General features: G+C 32.6%; 3 protein-coding genes across 3 annotated transcripts; all 3 read right to left on the reverse strand.

The window, feature by feature from the left end:
• Window positions 1–5,127: 5,127 nt before the first annotated feature.
• Window positions 5,128–6,426, reverse strand: LOC118048785 (signal peptidase complex subunit 1-like). The gene is made up of 3 exons (XM_035058587.2): window positions 6,273–6,426; window positions 5,834–6,115; window positions 5,128–5,613 (listed from the first exon to the last, which is right to left on the reverse strand). Exon 2 carries the CDS (start codon window positions 6,113–6,115, stop codon window positions 5,834–5,836), a length of 282 nt encoding a protein of 93 aa, XP_034914478.1. The 5' UTR covers window positions 6,273–6,426; the 3' UTR covers window positions 5,128–5,613.
• A 208-nt stretch (window positions 6,427–6,634) lies between these two features.
• Window positions 6,635–7,981, reverse strand: LOC118048784 (probable nucleoredoxin 1-1). The gene is made up of 3 exons (XM_035058585.2): window positions 7,895–7,981; window positions 7,459–7,590; window positions 6,635–7,306 (listed from the first exon to the last, which is right to left on the reverse strand). Exons 1-3 carry the CDS (start codon window positions 7,979–7,981, stop codon window positions 6,635–6,637), a joined length of 891 nt encoding a protein of 296 aa, XP_034914476.2.
• A 9,475-nt stretch (window positions 7,982–17,456) lies between these two features.
• Window positions 17,457–17,912, reverse strand: LOC140956005 (probable nucleoredoxin 1-2). The gene has a single exon (XM_073411753.1). It carries the CDS (start codon window positions 17,910–17,912, stop codon window positions 17,457–17,459), a length of 456 nt encoding a protein of 151 aa, XP_073267854.1.
• Window positions 17,913–20,778: the final 2,866 nt, after the last annotated feature.

Consider the following 20,778-nt stretch of genomic DNA (forward strand, 5'->3'; position numbering starts at 1 on the left):
AATTTTAAAAAATAAAAATAAAAAATATTATTTTATTATTTAAAAAAAAAAACCTTAATAGCATTTATTATTACAATACAATCTATTTGTTGAGGTCAAATTGTGGAGTCGAGTAGAAGTTGACGGCTGGAGCATGGACTATTCCTATCTCCTAATATTGAATCTTGGGGAAGACGAGGGAAATAACGTGGAATAATCAATAATGGTTGGTGACTAGCTTGGCCTCCCGTTAGGTACGGCAGCTCTCTTCTTTTTTTTTTTTTTTTTTTTTTTCTGTATTTTCAAGGAAAGAGAGGGCAGCATGCGTGGCATGTAAAGTATAAACCCCGTCACTCGAGCAAGGACTAAATATAGCTCCGTTGACGGGGTCTATGGCGTGACTATTACAAAGTTGTTGCAATAGGGAAGAAGCAAGAACTCGACTTTTTTTTCTTCAACAACTCTGTAAAGGTATCACGGGCAACAAGTCCGTTCATCGTTCACCTGAAATTTAATATCATAGTTTTAAAATAATATAATAATATAGAAAATTACTTTGTTGTATCGTTAACAAAGAAGACAAAGATGATAAAATACAACAACTATTATCAAAAGAAAAATAATAAAAAAATATTTTTTATTTAACAATAAAGTATTCTCAGATCCATTTGCTTGTTAACCCATCTAAGTTTCTCCTCAAATAATTTTAAGAACGTATTTCTCACATTGATTTGGCGTGATAAAAGAATTTAAACATTGATTGCAAAATTTGAATTTATAAAACTAAGTAAAAGAAGAAATCGTTTGTGGATAGATAACGAAATATTTTGTAATTTTTTTTTTCAAAGTGAATTTAGTTGTTCCTTGAAGAAAAAAAAACAAAAAAAAAAACTATACAGAAATTTACGAGATATTTTATACCAAGTTATAGAGTTTTTTATGTGTGTTTTAGCTACAACCATTAGGTGTTTTTTGCTAGTAGTAATTAATATGTAAGTTTTGTGCATGATATTTTTTTTTTATTACAGATATTTAAATTAGCTTGTGTGTATTTTAATTATTTTTTTAAATTCTAAAATTAACAATTATATAAATTTTAAATAATTTTAAAATTTATAATACTCAGATTAATAAATTATAAGAAATAAAACCCACTGCACCTATCAAGATTTATCAGATCCTTCTTGGGAAGAGGAGTCATTGCAATATGAATCGTATTTCTCGTGAAGGTAATTAATCAATGGATAAGATTGGATATAGTCAAATTGGTGTCCAGAAAGCTATGCGAGCTGATTCTCATGGTTAATTTCCTAAGGAACCGTCCGCACCGTCCAACATGCCAAGCTACAGAGATTATAAGATATGGAAGAATATGGGCAACGGTTGAATTAAGTGAATGACTCCAGTCCATACATAGTCTATTCAATATATATATATATATATATTACGATATGATTTAATAAAGAAGCCTGGGACGAATCTAATTCTTTTTGAAAAAATCTGATAAGGCACTGACACGCCGTGAATAGTTAACCCCTTGATGTTCCAAGAGGATGGTTCCTTGCAGCCAGCCATATGTGTTAGAAGGGATATTGTTTGTTGCTTCATAAACCGACCACAACATGTCGTCACCCTCCACAACGACTTTAATAATTCGCTAACTTACAAAAAAAAAAAAAAAAGTAAAAGAAAAGAAAAGGTCGTAGCGGCTGAAGCTTATAGGAAGTAGGAACACGAGAATCGAATTGCAGTAGCTTTCGTAAAGGGACTTCTTCCCATATTCTTATATATATTTTTTAATTTCTAGTTGTTCGTATTATTTTTTCATTTTTTTTATCCAATTGAAGAAGATTCTTGCCCCTTCAAATTACACTTTCTTGGCTTTGCTTACAAGTCGTTTCATTGTTTTTTTTTATATATATTATTATTTTTATGTGAGGTCAAGGTAATTGAATTTTTGTGTATATGTATAAAATATAATTTAAATAAAAAAGATAGTGTACTTGTCAATAAGTTGAAGTCACCTATATCTTTCAAAATCAAATAAGTTTAGTCATTTGTTCATTAAATCAAATTAGGTATTCATTATTTTGATTGCAATATATTTAATTTTGAATTATTCATTGAACTTATTTTTGTTTTTTAATTTCATCATTTGATTTTTGTATTAAGTTTAGTCTTCATTATGTTAGTTGTTATTTGTTTTTTTTCCTAATTTTTTTTTAACTGAATCATTTTTTCCAATTTTATCCCTCATATTTTGATTTTTTTTTTAGTCAAGTTTAGTCCCTATTCTTTTCAATTCAATTTTTTTTTCTAATTTTTTTTTGTTGAATTTATTTTTGCAATTTTTATCTATAATTATTTTAGTTGGTTGGGAATTATTTTTTTTTACAATTCTTTGGCAATGAATCATTGTTGATTTTTTTTCTTTTTATTTGTTATCAATATTTTTTTTCTAATCATATTATTAAATTAGTTGAGCTTATTAAATTTAATTAAGTTAGTGACCATAATCTTTTTTTGCTAAAAACACTTGCATCATCTTGGCATTTTCCCTACACTGGAAAACAATAGATCAACCTGAAACGCAGCGCAAACCACTTGTTTAGACTTCGTTTGTCTACGCGGCTGCGGCTGCGTTTTATTTAAAACGCAGCACGCAGCCGTTTGGTAATACAAAAAAACAGTTTACTGTTCATGGGACCCACATAATTTTTGCGTTTAAAACGTTGAAAAGGAAAAGCAACGAAAACATGCTTTTCATTCTCTGCACGTTATAAAAAATAAGGAACAGTGCAATTCACTGCACTGTTCACCAGTGAATTGCACTGTTCACGTAAACAGTGCAATTCACTTGCACTGTTCACGGTTTTTTTTTTTTTTTTTTGAAAGTTTTAATTGTATTAATTTAAAAAAAAAAATAGTTTAGAGAGTTAAATTCATTGAAAAAACAATATTTTTTTCTCGAAAAACTAGTATAAAGTGAATTAAATTCACTCGCACAGTCATATCAATTTTATAGTTTTTTATCGAATGAATTTTGTACGTAATGGAATTATAAATAGTTGAATGGAATAATAAAAAATATTTTATATAAAGTATTATTTTTTTCATGATGTAATAGGAGTAATTAATTTTACAATATTTAAATTTAAAACCATCAATATTAATATATATTTTTTAAAATTATTTTATAATTTCAATTTCAAAAGCATTTTTAACCAAACACATTAAACTACTTTTTTTTCAACCTCAATTTTAACCACAGTTTTAACCAAACACCTATTTTTTCAAACCAACCTCAACTAAAAGTACTTTTTATAAAACAACTTTTTTTAAACCACAACCACAACAGCTACCGCAATACCAAACACACTCTTAGTATGTCACTACATTAACTAAGTTTTTCTTTTACCTAGTTCAAGAATAAAATATATTTTTGACCAACGGAGAGGAAATTATTGGTTTATCTTCTCCTCAACCAAAAAAATTCCACATGTGACTCTATAGAGAAGCTTGAAGCCAATCGTAGCGGGTGTAAAGAACGAGAACAAGGGTTCAGGAATATGAAATTGACGCAACATCTTGGAAATAATTTTTTGAATGAGAAATGAGAAAAAGGAAATGGGATGGAAAGTCAATCTTTGGAACCACAATACTGTGAAGGAATCTATAGCAAGGAGCCCAGTTGGGCTTATGATAAAAATGACATGGTATAGAAACAAAGGTAGTTATGGCCTTGATCGTTGCTGTAGCAGCTCGGAGCTTATTTAGCAAAACCTGAAAAAAGGCCACACCGGAAACGCTCATCTGATGATGGCCAACTTTTGCAGCTGTTGCCGTTTAAAGAATTTTTTGTCCTCGCTTTGAGTTTATCCTATGAAAGCACTCCCTCAGTCTTTCTGAAACATCAGACGTCCTACGGCTTTATTCTATTTTGCTCCATTTGAATTGATTTGCTGCAAGTCTTGTTGAAATCAGCTTAAACTAATCACCACGTGTAGTAAACCCATTCGCCACTCGTTTACCTTCATACAGAAGGTTGAAGGGATGCTATCTGTGTCTATTCCATGGCTGGCTGAATTTTTGGGCCAAATAGCTGTCGGTAGGCTGGTAGCACATAATTTATTGTCAGCTTTAGGTCTCTTATTCCAATTCCAGCCTGAAGAAGGTTTAAAACTCTCCTACCCTGCTTCGAACTACAAACTCAATCAACCAACTATATCAGAGGGCCAAAGAAGGAAAAGGTCCGGCTAGTCGAGTAAAATTTTGGAGAAAGATTTGGCGAAGTTGACATAACTCTGGCAGCCAGGAAGAACATGGCAGGTTCATCACGACAAAACAAGGACGAGAGGTTAAACACAAACGAGAGGTTAAACACAAATTGACCACAAGAGAAGCCAAAATTTAATGGGAAGCATCCCCTACCACTTTCTGGGCAAAAAAAATCTCATCTCACGTCACCCAAAGCTGCAGTCTAAGGTTCTCCACTGTTATTTTACTTGAAGACCCTTTACTTCTCATCCAGTCATACCATATAACCCACCCACTAGTTCCATCAATTAAACAATGTTCATCCAAGCAAAAGAACAATGAATCATACAAGGGGAATTAGTTTCTTATTTTAATTTTAATGCCATTTTCCCTTCAGAAAATTATACTTGTAAATAATCATACATTTTCAAACAAACACAACAACGAGTTTCAGCATTTCTTAAAATTATGCACGATGACATAAATTCGGAGAAAGAACAAAACGTGTTCAAAGTGCTAAATTAGTGTGTATAACAAATTGTGATGTACTATAAACATTGTGATGTAATTTAAAATTTTGAAGTCAAGAGTTGGATGTCAATAACGAGAAAAGGAAAACAAATAGAAGAGCAATATCATAATTCTTTCCAACGGCAAATACCAGAACAGATAGAAGGCATATGACGCAACCTACCATTATAAGATCAATTTCTTCACAAATGAAGCTCAAAGGGGGCAGTATATGAAGTTAACTAGAATCAAATAATTGCAACTCTACTTTGTTCATTGATATAATGCAATGCTTTGTTTCTTAGTTCCTGTTAATAGCTTCAACAGTAAACCCTTTACTCAAGATTCTTTAACTGAGAATTGTATCAAATGCACGCCCACTTCAGCAAATGCAGCAGGTTTAGCCTTGCTGCTTTCTTGATAGTGGAATGAAAATTTACTCATCCATAAAACTAGAATTGAAAGAATTATATACCTCACTTTTATCATCAGCACTCTCTCTTAATAATCAACTCAATTCTATTTAAAAGAAGCAACAGTCTATAGTATTACTTATCAACAAAAACAACAAACCCTCATAAAAAGGCAAACCCGCTTCATCCAGAACATAAACAGGATACATTTCCCGTATCACTACAAGCATCTGTCTCGTGCAACACCCATTTCAGGCCACTGGATAAAACAATGTCTATCATTTTTAAAAAGTTTAGCAATTAACTTTTCAAAATCCAACGGATAAGAAACATCCGCGCGCACAGGAATTTGCATTCCGTGACCAGTAAGATGAATTTGGTCTAGTTCTCGAAATGCAGTACTCTTAACATTGGCTATCCATTCTAATAATCAGATTAACCTGCTGCTGTCACTCTGAAAAACCAACAAGAAAACAAGCATAAAAAAAGTAAAAAAAAACTAACTGAAACTCGAATGGCATTGTCTAAAAGGTATAAAATTTATAGCAAAACAAAGTTATTCTAACACCCAATTCATCCCATAACGTTTCATTCCATCCATTAAATTGAAGATTTAAAAACCCTAGCAAACAAATGCTTAGACTAAAAAACCAGTCAAATTTAACAAAACCAACCTACTTCCTGGACGATTTCTTCTTGTCCTTGGAAACCACAGCCTTCTGTGGCTTAGGGTGCTTCTCAGCTTCGCTTGGGTCCAACCACTTGAGAGGATGGCGATTGAAGAAGGGCCAATTAGGGACAGTAACCAGTGTGGTGAAAACCACTCCACCGGCGTAAATTAGCATCATCATTCGAAACGATCCTATTATATAACCTGTAGCTAAAGCCGCCGCCGCGAAAACTAACAGCAGTATCTGCATCCATAGCTCCGCTTGTTTCTGTCCTTGCCAATCCATCTAACCACCAAAAATTACAACGATCACCCAAACATAATAATTCAATTTAATTAACACCCCAAAACCCTAGATCATAATTAAGGAATTAACGAAGGATTGAAGTAATAATTCTAAACGCAGATCGCATGGTAAAGGAGAGAGAGAGGAAGAATCTTACCGAGAAAGCGAGAGATATGATTTGATCCGCAAAATTGGAATATACTGACAGAAGACTGAAGATGTTATAAAAACCGTGCGATCAGACTCATGGACGGTATGATTAACGGTGGAGATTAGGATACACACCCTTTCAAATTTTTTTTAAAGTAACCGATGTAGCGTGCACCTTAATTATTTATTTTAAATTTTAAAATTAAATATCAAGTAAATCTAGGGACGGGTTAATTTAGCTACATCCCTTAACTATATATCTTTTAATTTTTATTATTAAATATGAATTGGTAGACATAAATTCTACAATATAAAATTTAAAAACTAACAAGAAAATTTCTTCTGCACTTTCTAACTTGCCTTTTTATTTCATAACCTTACCTTTTTGTAGTTTCTTTGAATATATATAACAAAAATTCTTACTTTCACTTCAAACAAAGTTAACTCATTTGAGTTTTTTTCATCTTCCTTCAATGCACACTTGGGGTGAAGATCAAAGTCACATTCTTTGCAATAGAAAGACCAACTATACCCTGTTTCACGACAGCCCTTGCAAATACATGCTTTGCGTTTAGCACGTATCAGCTCATGCTCAGTATGAAGTTCGTGTTTCACTTTCTCTGGCCACCCCTTTGCCTTTTCCTCAATCTCCTCCTCCAATTGCTTTAGATGCTCCTCGGTAAATGGAAAAGCATCTGCCCCGTAAGCTGTCAAGTGCATCCGAGCTTCCTTCGTAATGGTCCGGCCACTTGGGCCAATCGCTACAGCTGCAGGAATGCCTTTAATTTTGAATTTCCGACTCAGGATTTGTTTCCTTTCATCACCAAATGGAAGGGCTAACCAAGGCATTTCTGAATAGAACTCGTCAAAGGTGGATTGATCGCTGTCACTTGAGATGAAGATCACCTCAAATGCATTGCCTTTTCCTTTAATTGTGTGATATGCTTCAATTAGCTTGGGCAAAAAGGCACGACAAGGAGGGCACCATTGAGCTGAGAAGTAAAGAAGAATGTTCTTTCCAACTAGATCAGACACTCGGACCTAATCAAGAGTAAACCATTTGACTGATAAAAATACCTTGGCTAATGAATTCAATTCGAGATAATAAGCAAGTTATTGAAAGTAAGCCAGGGCATTTCGGAGAAATATGTGTTGAAGGATTCATCATCTCTGTCAGAAGAAATGAACACCACCTCAAAGTCGCCTTTGGATGATAGCTGTTCATAGACTTCTACCAACAAAGGAGTGAAATTACGGCATGGGCCGCACCACGAACCAGAGAAGTAGAACCCCACAATCTTCCCAACCAAATTGCTGACCTTAACCTAAAAATTAATGTCGAACATTATCAGAAAAAAAACATCAGCCCTTAACGAATCACAATTTTATTCATGGTTTCTTTCTCTTGCCAGTGAGAGAAGCAACAAAAAAAAAAAGGAGCTTTTTCTTAATCATAAAAAAGCTTCAGAAATTGGTCATAAATTTGTTCTTCAGCAAGGCTTGCAGTCTAATTTAAACATGATATTCATCTTAATTACGAGAAAAACCTACAAGTTCATATAAAAATTAAAAGACGTCAACTTATAATAAGACAAGAAGAAGACTTGAATAAGATCAGAGAAGCAGTACCTGATCACCATTGTTGCGGATGAGAAAGTCCCTCTCTTCTGAAGAAAGAAGCGTTGAAAGGTCGAGAGAAACGTCTTCGGTGGCCATAGCTAGCTATGTGATGAACTACTCAAAAGGCTAGAACAATTGCCAAACCCAGTTGCTATGTGATGGAACTTCCAGGCTAAGGCTCCTTTTAAATTACCTGCACGACCGACCTAGGAAATTATTATTCTAATCAGTGAACGACGACTGTTGAATATACTCAGCCAAGTACACGTCTGCAGCAGTGATACAATGAAAATGCTGCACTGAAAAGAAACTACTCATGCTCACGCTACTGCACTGACAAGCAAGAACACGTTGAAGCTGATATGCTCAGCATGACAGGCAGTTATATTCAGTTATATTCTGTTACATTCAGTTGTATTCAGTTATATTCTGTTATAAAAGGTTGTTATTTACAACTAATTCTGTTATTTACACTGAAGCTACACTATAAATATTGTATCAAATTATTCAATGAATAAGAAGAATTCAGTTTATAATTCCATTTTCAATATGGTATCAGAGCATACTCTCTGATTTTTTTTTCCGCACTCTCAAATTTCTTCATCTTCTTCATCCCCTTTTTCTGCATTCTCTCTCTTTCATTTTCTTGCAATGGCTGGAACTACCTCAGAAATGGATCCTTCCAATCCTTTCTTTCTGCATCATGGTGACAGTCCTGGAGCCATGATCGTTTCAAAGCAGCTCAATGGTGAAAATTACAACTCATGGAAGAGGGCAATGATGATGGCTTTATCAGCCGAGAACAAACTCCATTTCGTCAATGATACTCTGCCTAAACCATCCAATTTGTCTGATACTCAAGGATTGGCATGGACTCGTTGCAACAATATGGTTCTTTCATGGTTGTTGAACTCTGTTTCAACAGAGATTGCCAACAGCATTATCTACATAGATGATGCATCTGACATTTGGAGCGATCTTCAGGAAAGATTCTCTCAGCACAATGGACCACGCATTTTTCAACTTCGAAAATCCATTTCATGTTTGTCACAAGACAATCATTCTGTAAGTGCATATTTTACTGCCATGAAAGGTTTATGGGATGAATTGGGAAATCACCAACCAATTCCTACATGCACATGTGGAGCATTGAAGACTATTCTATCATATCATCATCAGTAGCATGTTTATCAATTTCTCATGGGATTGAACGAGAATTTTTCACATATTCGAGGACAAATTTTGCTGATTGATCCACTGCCATCCATCAACAAAGTTTTTTCACTTGTTGTTCAAGAGGAGAGGCAACGAATGATTTCATCTTCTAGCACTTCTTTCAATCCAAACACCACTGCTTTACTTACTAGGTCAATACCTCCAACTCGTTTTGCTGGAAACCGACCTTCTTATCCCCGCAAAGATCGATCTATATGCTCTCACTATGGTGTTTCTGGCCATACTATCGAAAAGTGCTACAGACTTCATGGATTTCCACCTGGTTACAAGTTCACCAAAGGAAAGAATGCACCTCACAGTGTCAATCAGGTTTCTGAAACCACTGCCCCTCAGCTGCCTATTACCTATGCACAATGTCAGCAACTCATGGAGATGCTCAAACCATCCATATCAGAACTTGACTTTTCTGTCAATCAAGTTTCATCATCTGTCAGTCCAGAATCAGACATCCTTACTTAAGGTGATACTTCACTCACTATGAAACGTGCAGGTACTCCTTCCCCTATACCTCAACTATCTACTCTAGCTCCAACACATTCTGTTTTTGCATCTGCCTTGTCAATCACTCAATCAACTCCTCTCACAAATTCCATCAAAGCTCCTTGGATAATTGATACTAGAGCTACAGATCATATGATCTGTTCCACATCCTTTTACACACAAATCACTTCTGTTGTTTCTAAAACAGTAAGATTGCCTAATGGAGAACATGCTTCAGTTACTCACATCGGTACCATTAAAATTTCAGACTCCTTTATCTTAACAGACGTGCTTTGTATTCCTTCTTTTTCTTTCAATTTGATATCAGTCAGCAAGCTGATTAACACCTTACAGTGCTGTGTCATTTTCTTACCCCAATTCTGTTTTGTCCAGACCATTACAAGCTGGAGAACGATTGGTGTGGGTAAAGAAGATGGAGGTTTATATCATTTGCAGCAAATTCCAGTTTCTGTTTTATCTAGAACTTCTATGTTTTTCAATCCTGTTTCACCCATGTTTCAGCCTCCACTCACTGATCTAGCCCCTGCTAGTTTCTTTGTTCATTTTGTAAACAATAGTCTATGGCATTACAAATTAGGCCACCCTTCTGATTTTCCCTTGAAATTACTCTCTCATGTAATCCCTCAAGTGTTACATGAATCTAATACAACTTGCAGCATTTGCCCATTGGCTAAACAACACCGTTTATCTTTTCCTCACAGCCTTACGACTTCTGCAAAACCATTTGATCTCATTCACTGTGATCTTTGGGGTCCCTTTTCTACTAAGTCCATTAGTGGTTCTTCATATTTTCTAACTATTGTCGATGATCACAGCAGATTCACCTGGATCCATCTTTTAGACAATAAGTCTCAAACCAACACTCATATTCAATCTTTTTTTTCTATGGTTGAGACACAATTCAATACCACAATCAAGTCCCTCCGATCAGATAATGGTGTTGAATTTCATATGAGCCAATTCTATGCATCAAAGGGTGTCATTCATCAACTAAGCTGTGTTGAGACACCGCAGCAAAACTCCACTGTTGAACGCAAACATCAACACATTTTGAACGTTGCTAGATCACTTCAATTTCAATCTCATTTATCCTTACCATTCTGGGGAGATTGTGTGCTTACTGCAGTACATCTAATCAACCGCATTCCCACTCCAGTCTTACACAACAAATCACCTTATGAAGCTTTGTTCCATTCTCGTCCATCATATTCTCATTTGAAGGTGTTTGGTTGCCTCTGCTATGCCACTACCTTATTTAGACATAGACACAAATTCGATCCTAGAGCTAAACCATGTATATTTCTTAGATATCCTTCTCACATCAAGGGATACAAACTCTATGATTTACATCAACATACTGTTTTTGTCTCCCGCAATGTCATATTCCATGAAACCATCTTTCCTTTTGCACTCACACACCCTTCTTCTTCTACTGATTCTGTTCTTCCCTTACCTTTTCCCCTGCCTGAATCAGTTGCTCCTTTCAATGATCCAATGCCTTCCAATTCTTCTATTTGTCAATCTGTTCCTCCCTCTTCCTCCAATTCTGACTTAGCACCACTTATACCATCCCCTTCTGAGCTCATTTCTCAGCCGGGCAGAAGATCTTCTAGGATAAAACACAAACCTGGATATTTGCATGACTATCATTGTCATGTTGCCACCTCCTCTTCTGCACCTGCACCTTCCTCTTCAGCTTCAGGTATTCCTTACACTCTTTCATCCGTACTTTCATATTCTCATCTTTCTCCTGCTCAGAAATATTTCAGCCTTTCTGTCTCTGCTCTTACTGAGCCTACTTCCTATACTCAAGCTATCCGTAGTAAGGAATGGTGTAAGGCTATGGATACTGAAATCAAAGCTCTTGAATTGAATAACACCTGGACTGTTGTTGATCTTCCTGCATCTAAACACACTATTGGCTGCAAATGGGTTTATAAAGTCAAGTTGAAATCTGATGGCACTTTGGAGAGGTATAAAGCTAGACTTGTTGCAAAGAGGTATAATCAATGTGAAGGATTGGACTATTATGATACTTTCTCTCCTGTGGCTAAGCTCACCACTGTCAGAACCCTTTTAGCCGTTGCTGCTGTCAAACAATGGCATCTTCATCAATTGGACGTGAACAATGCTTTCCTTCATGGTGATTTAGATGAAGAAGTATACATGACATTGCCACCTGGTTTTGCTAAAATGGGGGGGGGTCCAAGGTTTGTAGATTACATAAATCACTTTATGGTTTAAAACAATCTTCACGGCAATGGTTTGCCAAATTTTCTTCTGCCTTGATTGAATTTAGTTTCGTGCAGTCCAAGGCTGATTGCACTTTGTTCACTCGATCTTTGACAGATTCATTTATTGCTATATTAGTCTATGTTGATGATATAGTTGTGGCCAGTGATAATTCAGATGTTGTTTCCATATTCATTCACATGCTTAACGACAGGTTTAAGCTTAAAGACCTTGGTCAGTTGAAGTATTTTCTGGGGTTAGAAATAGCTCGCAGTGAGCTTGGAATTTCTGTTTGTCAACGCAAGTATGCCTTGGACATACTTGAGACTACTGGCTTGTTGGCTTCCAAACCGGCCAAAGTTCCTATGGATCCTAATGTGAAATTCTCTAGAGATTCTGGCCAACTATTAGCCGATCCTACTCCCTACAGACGCCTTGTTGGAAGATTGCTCTATCTCACTCTCAGTAGACCTGATCTTTCTTTTGCTGTTCAGGTCTTAAGTCAATATATGGACAAGCCACGAGCTCCTCATCTGGATGCAGCCACTCAAGTCCTAAGATATATTAAAACCTCTCCAGCTCAGGGCATGTTCTTTCCAGTTGCTTCTAACCTGCAATTGAAAGCATTTTGTGATTCAGACTGGGCTGGTTGCTTGGATTCTCGCCGCTCAGTCACAGGCTATTGTGTATTTTTGGACAACTCTTTGATTTCGTGGAAATCCAAGAAACAAACCACAGTCTCTCGTTCTTCTACTGAAGCCGAGTACAGGGCCATGGCTTCCACTTGCTGTGAACTTGTATGGCTTCGAAATCTTCTCACTGACCTACACGTCCCACTCCAGCCTGCTCTTCTCTATTGTGATAGTAAAGCTGCTCTTCACATTGCTGCCAATCCTGTTTTCCATGAGCGTACCAAACACATTGACATTGATTGTCATGTGGTTCGTGAGAAAATTCAATCTGGTGTTCTTCGCACTTTTCATGTATCTTCTCAAAACCAGTTGGCTGACATTTTTACAAAAGCTCTCGGTCCCTCTCTGTTTCATCCCTTACTATCCAAGCTGAGTGTTCATAACATTTATTCTCCCTGACATGTTCATGACTCTCATCTTGAGGGGGGTGTGTTGAATATACTCAGCCAAGTACACTTCTGCAGCAGTGATACAATGAAAATGCTGCACTGAAAAGAAACTACTCATGCTCACGCTACTGCACTGACAAGCAAGAACACGTTGAAGCTGATATGCTCAGCATGGCAGGCAGTTATATTCAGTTACATTCAATTGTATTCAGTTATATTCTGTTACAAAAGGTTGTTATTTACAACTAATTCTGTTATTTACACTGAAGCTACACTATAAATATTGTATCAAATTATTCAATGAATAAGAAGAATTCAGTTTATAATTCCATTTTCAATAACGACATCAAGGCGTGGCTGGTGTCGGGTAATGACGAAGACATGATGACGTACGTCCGATGAAGTGGCATTCGCATGATCACCTGCTTCTAGAAATCTCCTCTTGCTTCTTTTTTTTAATCTCTTTTTTTTTTTTGTTTTTATTCTAGTTTTATCCATGGTTTGATAATTTTTTTGTGAGTTTGTTATGAAATATATTTTGTATTTTTACCTCTTTAATAAAATCTTTATATTTCTTGATACAAAAAATCCTTAATTAGTTTTTTTTAATTAGAAAATTATTGTCTTTTGGTTTTGCTGTATTTGGAATGAATTTTTCTGTCATTTTTTTTTCTAATATAAATCAATCATCATATGTAAAGCATAGTTGAAATGAACGAACAAACAAACTATATACGTGGCATCTTAAATAGGAAGCTTAGGAAAGGATGAAGGCCAAGAATGTAAAATAAAACCTATGCCTCCACTACCAATAATGTTAAAAAAATTATTGAGAAAAATAAATCATGAAAATGTACCTCCAGCTCCAGTCATACAAAGCTCCTCAAGTATCAGAAAAAAAAAACATTTAACACAAACCTCAATAAAATTCATATGCTAATTAAATTCTCAAAAATATCAAGAGAATTCTGGATTAGATTTTTAGCCTACTCGATTTTCTATAAAATGTGACTCGATAATAATTACATGCAATTTAATAGACAGGCTAAAATCCAAACTTGATAGAGTTCTTGGTTATATTTTTAAGAATAGAGTTTTTCAATAATAAAACTCTCAACTTCTTTTTTATTTTAAAAATAATGATATTGCATATATTTAATAATTATAAATAAAATTATATTGTGTATTTGAGCCATATCATGACTCTATTTAAAAAAAAAAAAGAGACCCTATATTTCTAGGTGAGAAAGAAAGAATTTTTAAATGCTATACTTTGTCATGAGTCGTGACTTTCCCACACTCATACATATATGTCATTATCCTTTTATCGAACACTCTAGAAGTATTTAAATTTGTCAATTAATTTTAAGTGAGGGAAGGTAATGAATTTCCACTTCAAAATGAAGTATGATTTGTATTATGGTAATTTTATGGTTATATTTTTTAAAAAAAATATTTTTAGTTGAGGTTGGTTTGATATTTATATATGTTCAGTTAAAATTATAGTTGAAATTGAAGTTGAAACAAAATTAATTTAATATTTTTCATTAAAATTTTTTTTTAAATTAAAGTTATAAAATAACTAAAAAATATATTTATTAAAAAAATAAAATAAAATGGAAAATATAGGACTTCCAAAACATGAATTTTATTTTTATAGCAAAGAATTATTAAAAAAAAAACTATTTTAATGCTCTTGAATTAAAAAAAAAATTAAGAATTGAAAAAATAATTTCCATTCCCAATTAATAAACATGTTTTTTTATTTTATATTTCATAGAATTGTTTTTTAAAAATGAAAAACCTTTTACAAACAATGGTAACCCAATAATACACTATATAATTTATCCATGATGACTGCCTCAATCTTCGAGAAGTAGAGAAAATTAGAGTTTTTTTTTAAATAACATGGTTAATAAAAAATATTTTAGAAATTAGAAGGGGGGAGGGGGGATTATCCATTACCAATACCAGTAACACCTTACTCTGCATTGTTTACTTTTGTGTAGTGAATAATGCAAAGTGAATCTATATAAAAAAGTTCAACCTGTGGTTGAACTTGTTAAAAGCAATAAAAATTTACTTTTCCATAACTAAGGTTCCTGCCTCATAAATGGAGAGGCCAACAATTTATATATTATTTTCAATTAGTAACCAAACACCATTATTAACGAGTTTAGAAGAAATACAAATGTTGTCTAAAAAACAAACGGGTTTTAAATCTAGTTAGGTAGATAACTTTTATTTGTGGGTATCCACTAGATATCCTAATCTATTTTTAATTAATTTTATAAAAATAAAACCTAAGCTAAAAAAAATAAAATAATCCCTCATTCATGAATCATAAAAAATATAAAAATAAATTAAACATAAAACTAAGAGATTTGGTTAGTTGAGTGTTGTTGCATTATGGACAAAAACTCAAAATATCATATATTGAAATAGTGTTCTAGTTTTTTTTCTTTAATTTTTTTTTATTATAGTCACCAAACACTTTTTTTATTTTTATTTTTTTTATTTTTGACATTTCATAAATCAAGAATTTGACTTATTGATTGGTTTTGGTTGGTTTTCTATAATCTTTTTTTTTTTTGGAAAATTGAATGTCTCTACATTAGAGTTATGTTTTATTTTACAAAATAGAATCCTATTTTATTGCATATAAAAATTTAAGACTTGAGGAGCCAAAATTGACATATAAGCAAGAATTTAAGGTTTTTTTATTTGAGAAATGTTCATTTCACACCATTTTACTTTGAAAAATTTATGTTTTGATCCAAAACTCTATTTTAATAACATTTCAATCTAAAAGTTGAAAATAGCAAAGAAAAAAATATATATATTAACAAGTTTTGTTTGCAAAAATAGCTAAAATGTATGTCAATGTATTCTTCTTGACAAGAAAAGTGCTACCATAATGTTTTTGAGCTTTATATTGCCAAAAAAAAGATAAATGGAGGTTGAGAGAATTGCTTTTAAGTTAAACTTTGTATTTTAAAATTATTTTAGGGTTTCTTTTTAGTTGATGGATTAGTTTAGAGACAATCTAAAAGTATTTATGAGGTGTTTTTAGATAAAAATATATTAAAAAATAAAATTTTAGATTAAAAAAAAAAACTCTAACCCAATTCTTCAACTACTTCTCCATGACAAAAAAATAATTGAGTAAACGAATAATATATCATTTGTATTATTTTAAAAATAAAATAATAAAGGCCAATGAGTGATCCATCCAAGAAAAAATAAAATGGTTCTTTCATCTTTTGGATAAGCATGCCAGTCACTTGGCCCCACAAACATGACTTGTGTTTAGCTTTTATTTTATTTATTTGTTGAATTTTTATCCTCAAGTTTTAATTTTATTTTATTAAAATTAATTATTTAAAAACACATCAAGCATGTTTTGTGGCTGTCATGGCGAAGGCAAATTTAAAGCACATGAGATTTAGAAGGTGTTTTGAAAGTGTGGTAGGGGATGCTTTTTAAATAGCTTTTCGTGCCGAAAAGCATGTCAATAATGTTTTTTTATTTTTTAAAAATTATTTTTGATATCAGCACATCAAAACGATCTAAAAAGTACAAACCGCACTTAATTTTAATAAAAAAAAAAATTTAAATTTTTTTTAAAAAATAGATTGAACCTCAATGTCAAGCAGCCTTTCTAGTGGTGGGAAGCTATGAAACGTGGCAAAAAGAAACTTCGAGAACATGAAAAAAGTAAATACGCTGAACATAATTAATGGGCCATAGAAGCGATTGTTTTTTCAACGGCTTCAAACTTTATGGCAGCGTGCTTGATTGTTGTCGCCGAATCCTGTTCTGTGAGGGGAAGGAGTTAACTTGTCCAAGCTCACCACTAATCCTATCCGTCCTTTGCGTCCCATGAACTGATACAAGCAATAGCCTGCCCGTGGTTCTGGTTTAATTGATTGCAGACATGTTCATCAACAAACGCAGGTTTCCACCTTCTGGGATTTCATTTGTCTTTCTTACTTCTGAGTTCGAATTAATGCTGCTTTCTTGATTCTGAAATCCGTCTCAACAAGTAATGTGAGAAGGCTGAGAGGGGTAAGAATGACTATCCAGTTGCTTGGATTGGAAATTCTTGTTTCTTTTACGGTGGAGTTACAATGGTTTCATTGTATAATGTTGGTTAAGTCACAATCAGCCCAGTTTTTGTATTTAATCAGCATTACAATTACAATGCAATCATGCATAGCGTTTTCGTTTAGGAATGACAAAAACCTCATAACAAGTGATTGAGCTTTGAGAACAACCATCAACCATGGATTCCCAAGTTTCAAAGGGGTCACAGGATTCACACAAACACAGAGAGGTGTTTATTTATTTTTCGTATCCAAATACAGGACATGAGAACCTTCAGCTTCACACTTCTTAGAGACATAACGATAACAGGAGAGACATCCCCACTATATTCACACACATGCAACAAATATCTTCCATTGCATACTTACTACAGCAGAAAGCCAATAAAACCAGACACAAGCAGTGCTTGCCTGCTTAAGCTCTGCGGCACACATCTCCATCGCAAACCCATCCTTCCTTTCCCTTTTCACTTCCAGTATCTTCATCGTCCTTCAAAGCACACTTGGGGTGAAGATCAAAGTCACATTGTTTGCAATAGAAAGACCAACTATACCCTGTTTCACGACAGCCCTTGCAAATATATGCTTTGCGTTTAGCACGTATCAGCTCATGCTCAGTATGAAGTTCGTGTTTCACTTTCTCTGGCCACCCCTTTGCCTTTTCCTCAATCTCCTCCTCCAATTGCTTTAGATGTTCCTCGGTAAATGGAAAAGCATCTGCCCCGTAAGCTGTCAGGTGCATCCGAGCTTCCTTCGTAATGGTCCGGCCACTTGGGCCAATCGCTACAGCTGCAGGAATGCCTTGAATTTTGAATTTACGACTCAGGAGTTGTTTCCTTCCATCACCAAATGGAAGGGCCAACCAAGGCATTTCTGAATAGAACTCGTCAAAGGTGGATTGATCGCTGTCACTTGAGATGAAGATCACCTCAAATGCATTGCCTTTTCCTTTAATTGTGTGATATGCTTCAATTAGCTTGGGCAAATAAAACTCTCAACCTCCTTTTGATTTTAAAAATAATGATGTTACATATATTTAATAATTGTAAATAAAATTATATAGTGTATTTTAGCCACTCTATTTCAATAATAAAATTTTTTTGTATATTTCAAGGGTGATTATTTTTAGTTCGGTTTAGTTTTTACCTATAAAAATAACCAAATTAAAATTTTAAAAAACACAAAAAAAAAAATCAAAACCCATTCGATCGGATTTGGTTCGTTCAGTTTTGGTTTTGGTAAAATCAAAACATTTTATATTAAAAACCAAAAACTATATTTTTTTAGGGTTTTTTTTTTTGTAATTTCTAATAGGTTTGGTTTAAGTTTTTTCAGTTTGGTTTTTTTTATTAATTTCAGTTTATTTTTTCGGTTTTAGATTTAAAAAATTAAAATCAAACCAGATATTTTTAAAAATATTCTAATTAATTTATTTATTTTTTCACGGTTCAGTTTTCCAAAAAAAAAAATTCATTTTTTTAATTTAATCAGTTTTTTCAATTTTTTTTTAATCACCCCTGCTATATTTCCAAGGAAGAAAGAAAGAGATTTTAAATGCGATACTCTGTCATGAGACGGGACTTTCCCACACTCAAAAGTGCACTATACATATATGTCATTATCCTTTATCAAACACTCTAGAGGTATTTCAATTTGTCATAATTGTAAGTAAAGGAAGATAATGAATTTCCACTCTCGAATGTTCAAATTCATTAATTTTTTTTAATCAAGTCAGGTTAAGTATATGACTTTCTTTATTCGTGGTTATCAACTAGATATCCTATCTAATTTATTTTTTAATTAATTTTATAAAAATAAAACCTAATCTAAAAAATAAATTAATTCCTCCTTCATGAATCATAAAACTATAAAATTAAATTAAATAAAAAACTAAAAGATGTGGTTAGTTTAGTGTTGTTGCACCATGGACAAAAATTCAAAATATCATGGATTGGAACAATGTTCTAGTCCTATTCTTTGAATTGTTTTTCATTATAATCATTATTTTTTTAATTTCATCTTTGACATTTTATTAATCAAGAATTTGGACTTATTGGTTGGTTTTTTATAATCTTCTATGTGGGGGAAATTAAATGTCTTTACATTATGGTGATATTTGATTTTACAAAATAAAATCGTATTTTATTGCGTACAAAAACTTAAGATTTAGGGGGCCAAAATTGATTATTAGCAATAATTTAAGTTTTTTTTTTTAATTTGAGAAATGTTGATTTCACACCATTTTACTTTGAAAATTTTATATTTTGTTCCAAAACTTTATTTTGATCACATTTCAGTCTTTGAATTTTAGAAAAAAATAAAAATTCATTGAAAATAATGAAAAAAAGAGAAAAAAATATTGAAAAGGTTTCGTTAATAAAAATATCTAAAATTTATGTCAATGTGTTCTTCTTGATAAGAAGAGTGCTACTATGGTGTTTTTGAGCTTTTATATTTAAAAAAAAAAAAAAAAAAAAACAGATCAAGTTTCAGAGAGTTTTTTTTAGTCAAACTTTGTGTTTTAATATTATTTTAGAGTTTTTTAATTGATGAATTAGTTTATAGACAATCTAAAAGTATCTATTAGATATTTTTAAATAAAAAAAATTAAAATATAAATTTTTAAATAAAAAACTCCAACCCAATTCTTCATCCACCTTTCCAATGATAACCTTTCCAATGATAAGAAAATTAAACAAGCAAGTGACAATGATGTGTCATTTGCTTTATTTAAAGAAAAAACAATAAGCGATAGATGTTATGTCATCCATAAAAAAAAAAAAAAAATGGTTTTACCATTTTTTGAATAATCTAGTCATGCTGAGTCGCTTGGCCCACAAGCATCGCTTGTTTTTAACCTTTATTTTTTAATTTTTTGGATCTTTATTTTTTAGTTTTAATTTTATTTCATTAAAATAAATTATTTAAAAATACATGAAGGATGTTATTTTAGTAAATACTTAAATTATTAAGAATATAAATGAGATGTTATTTTATTAGATACCATTTAATTTTTATTTTGTTTTCAAATAAAATTATAATATCAGTAAAGGTTTTTTTTTTTTTGCATAGCTCTTCACGATCTTTCTTATCCTACAACATACACTTTCAAAGATTATAATAATAGATTTCATGAAAAAAAAAAATTAAGGATATGATTGAAGATTCAACTATTAAATAATAATAATTGACTAATAGCATATTGAAAAATGTAGTAAAGATTGTATTTTAAAATATTTCTTATCCGAAAACATATTAAAACTATATTAACTCATTAATATAGTTTTACCAAAACTAAACCTTATTTATAATTCTTGGACGATCATGTAAGCAATGTTATAGGAAGCTTGCATATTATACATACAACTAAATGGTGTGGGGAAATTACTGTTTCCCCACACCCAAATGCATTTTGGATTACAACAGTAATTCACAGTGCATTCCTCTCTGTTTTTTTTTTTTGGAATTTTTTCATTTTTTTTCCCAACTTTCCTTTTTTTTTTAATGTTTTTTTTTTTATTTTTTTTTACAAAATTACTCTCCTTTTTTTTTTTCCAACTTTGTTTTTTCATTTATTTTTTTTAAAAAAAATTATCTTTGTTGATTTTATTTTTTAAAATATTGAGCTGGTTAAAAATTTCTCTTTGTAATTTTTTTCCTTTAAAATATTGTGGATTGCTACGATGTTTTTCCACATAGTTTTCTATTTTTTTTTTTATTTTTTAAAATTATATTTT

The sequence above is a fragment of the Populus alba genome, chromosome 10 (assembly GCF_005239225.2).
Source record: "Populus alba chromosome 10, ASM523922v2, whole genome shotgun sequence".
NCBI lineage: Eukaryota > Viridiplantae > Streptophyta > Magnoliopsida > Malpighiales > Salicaceae > Populus > Populus alba.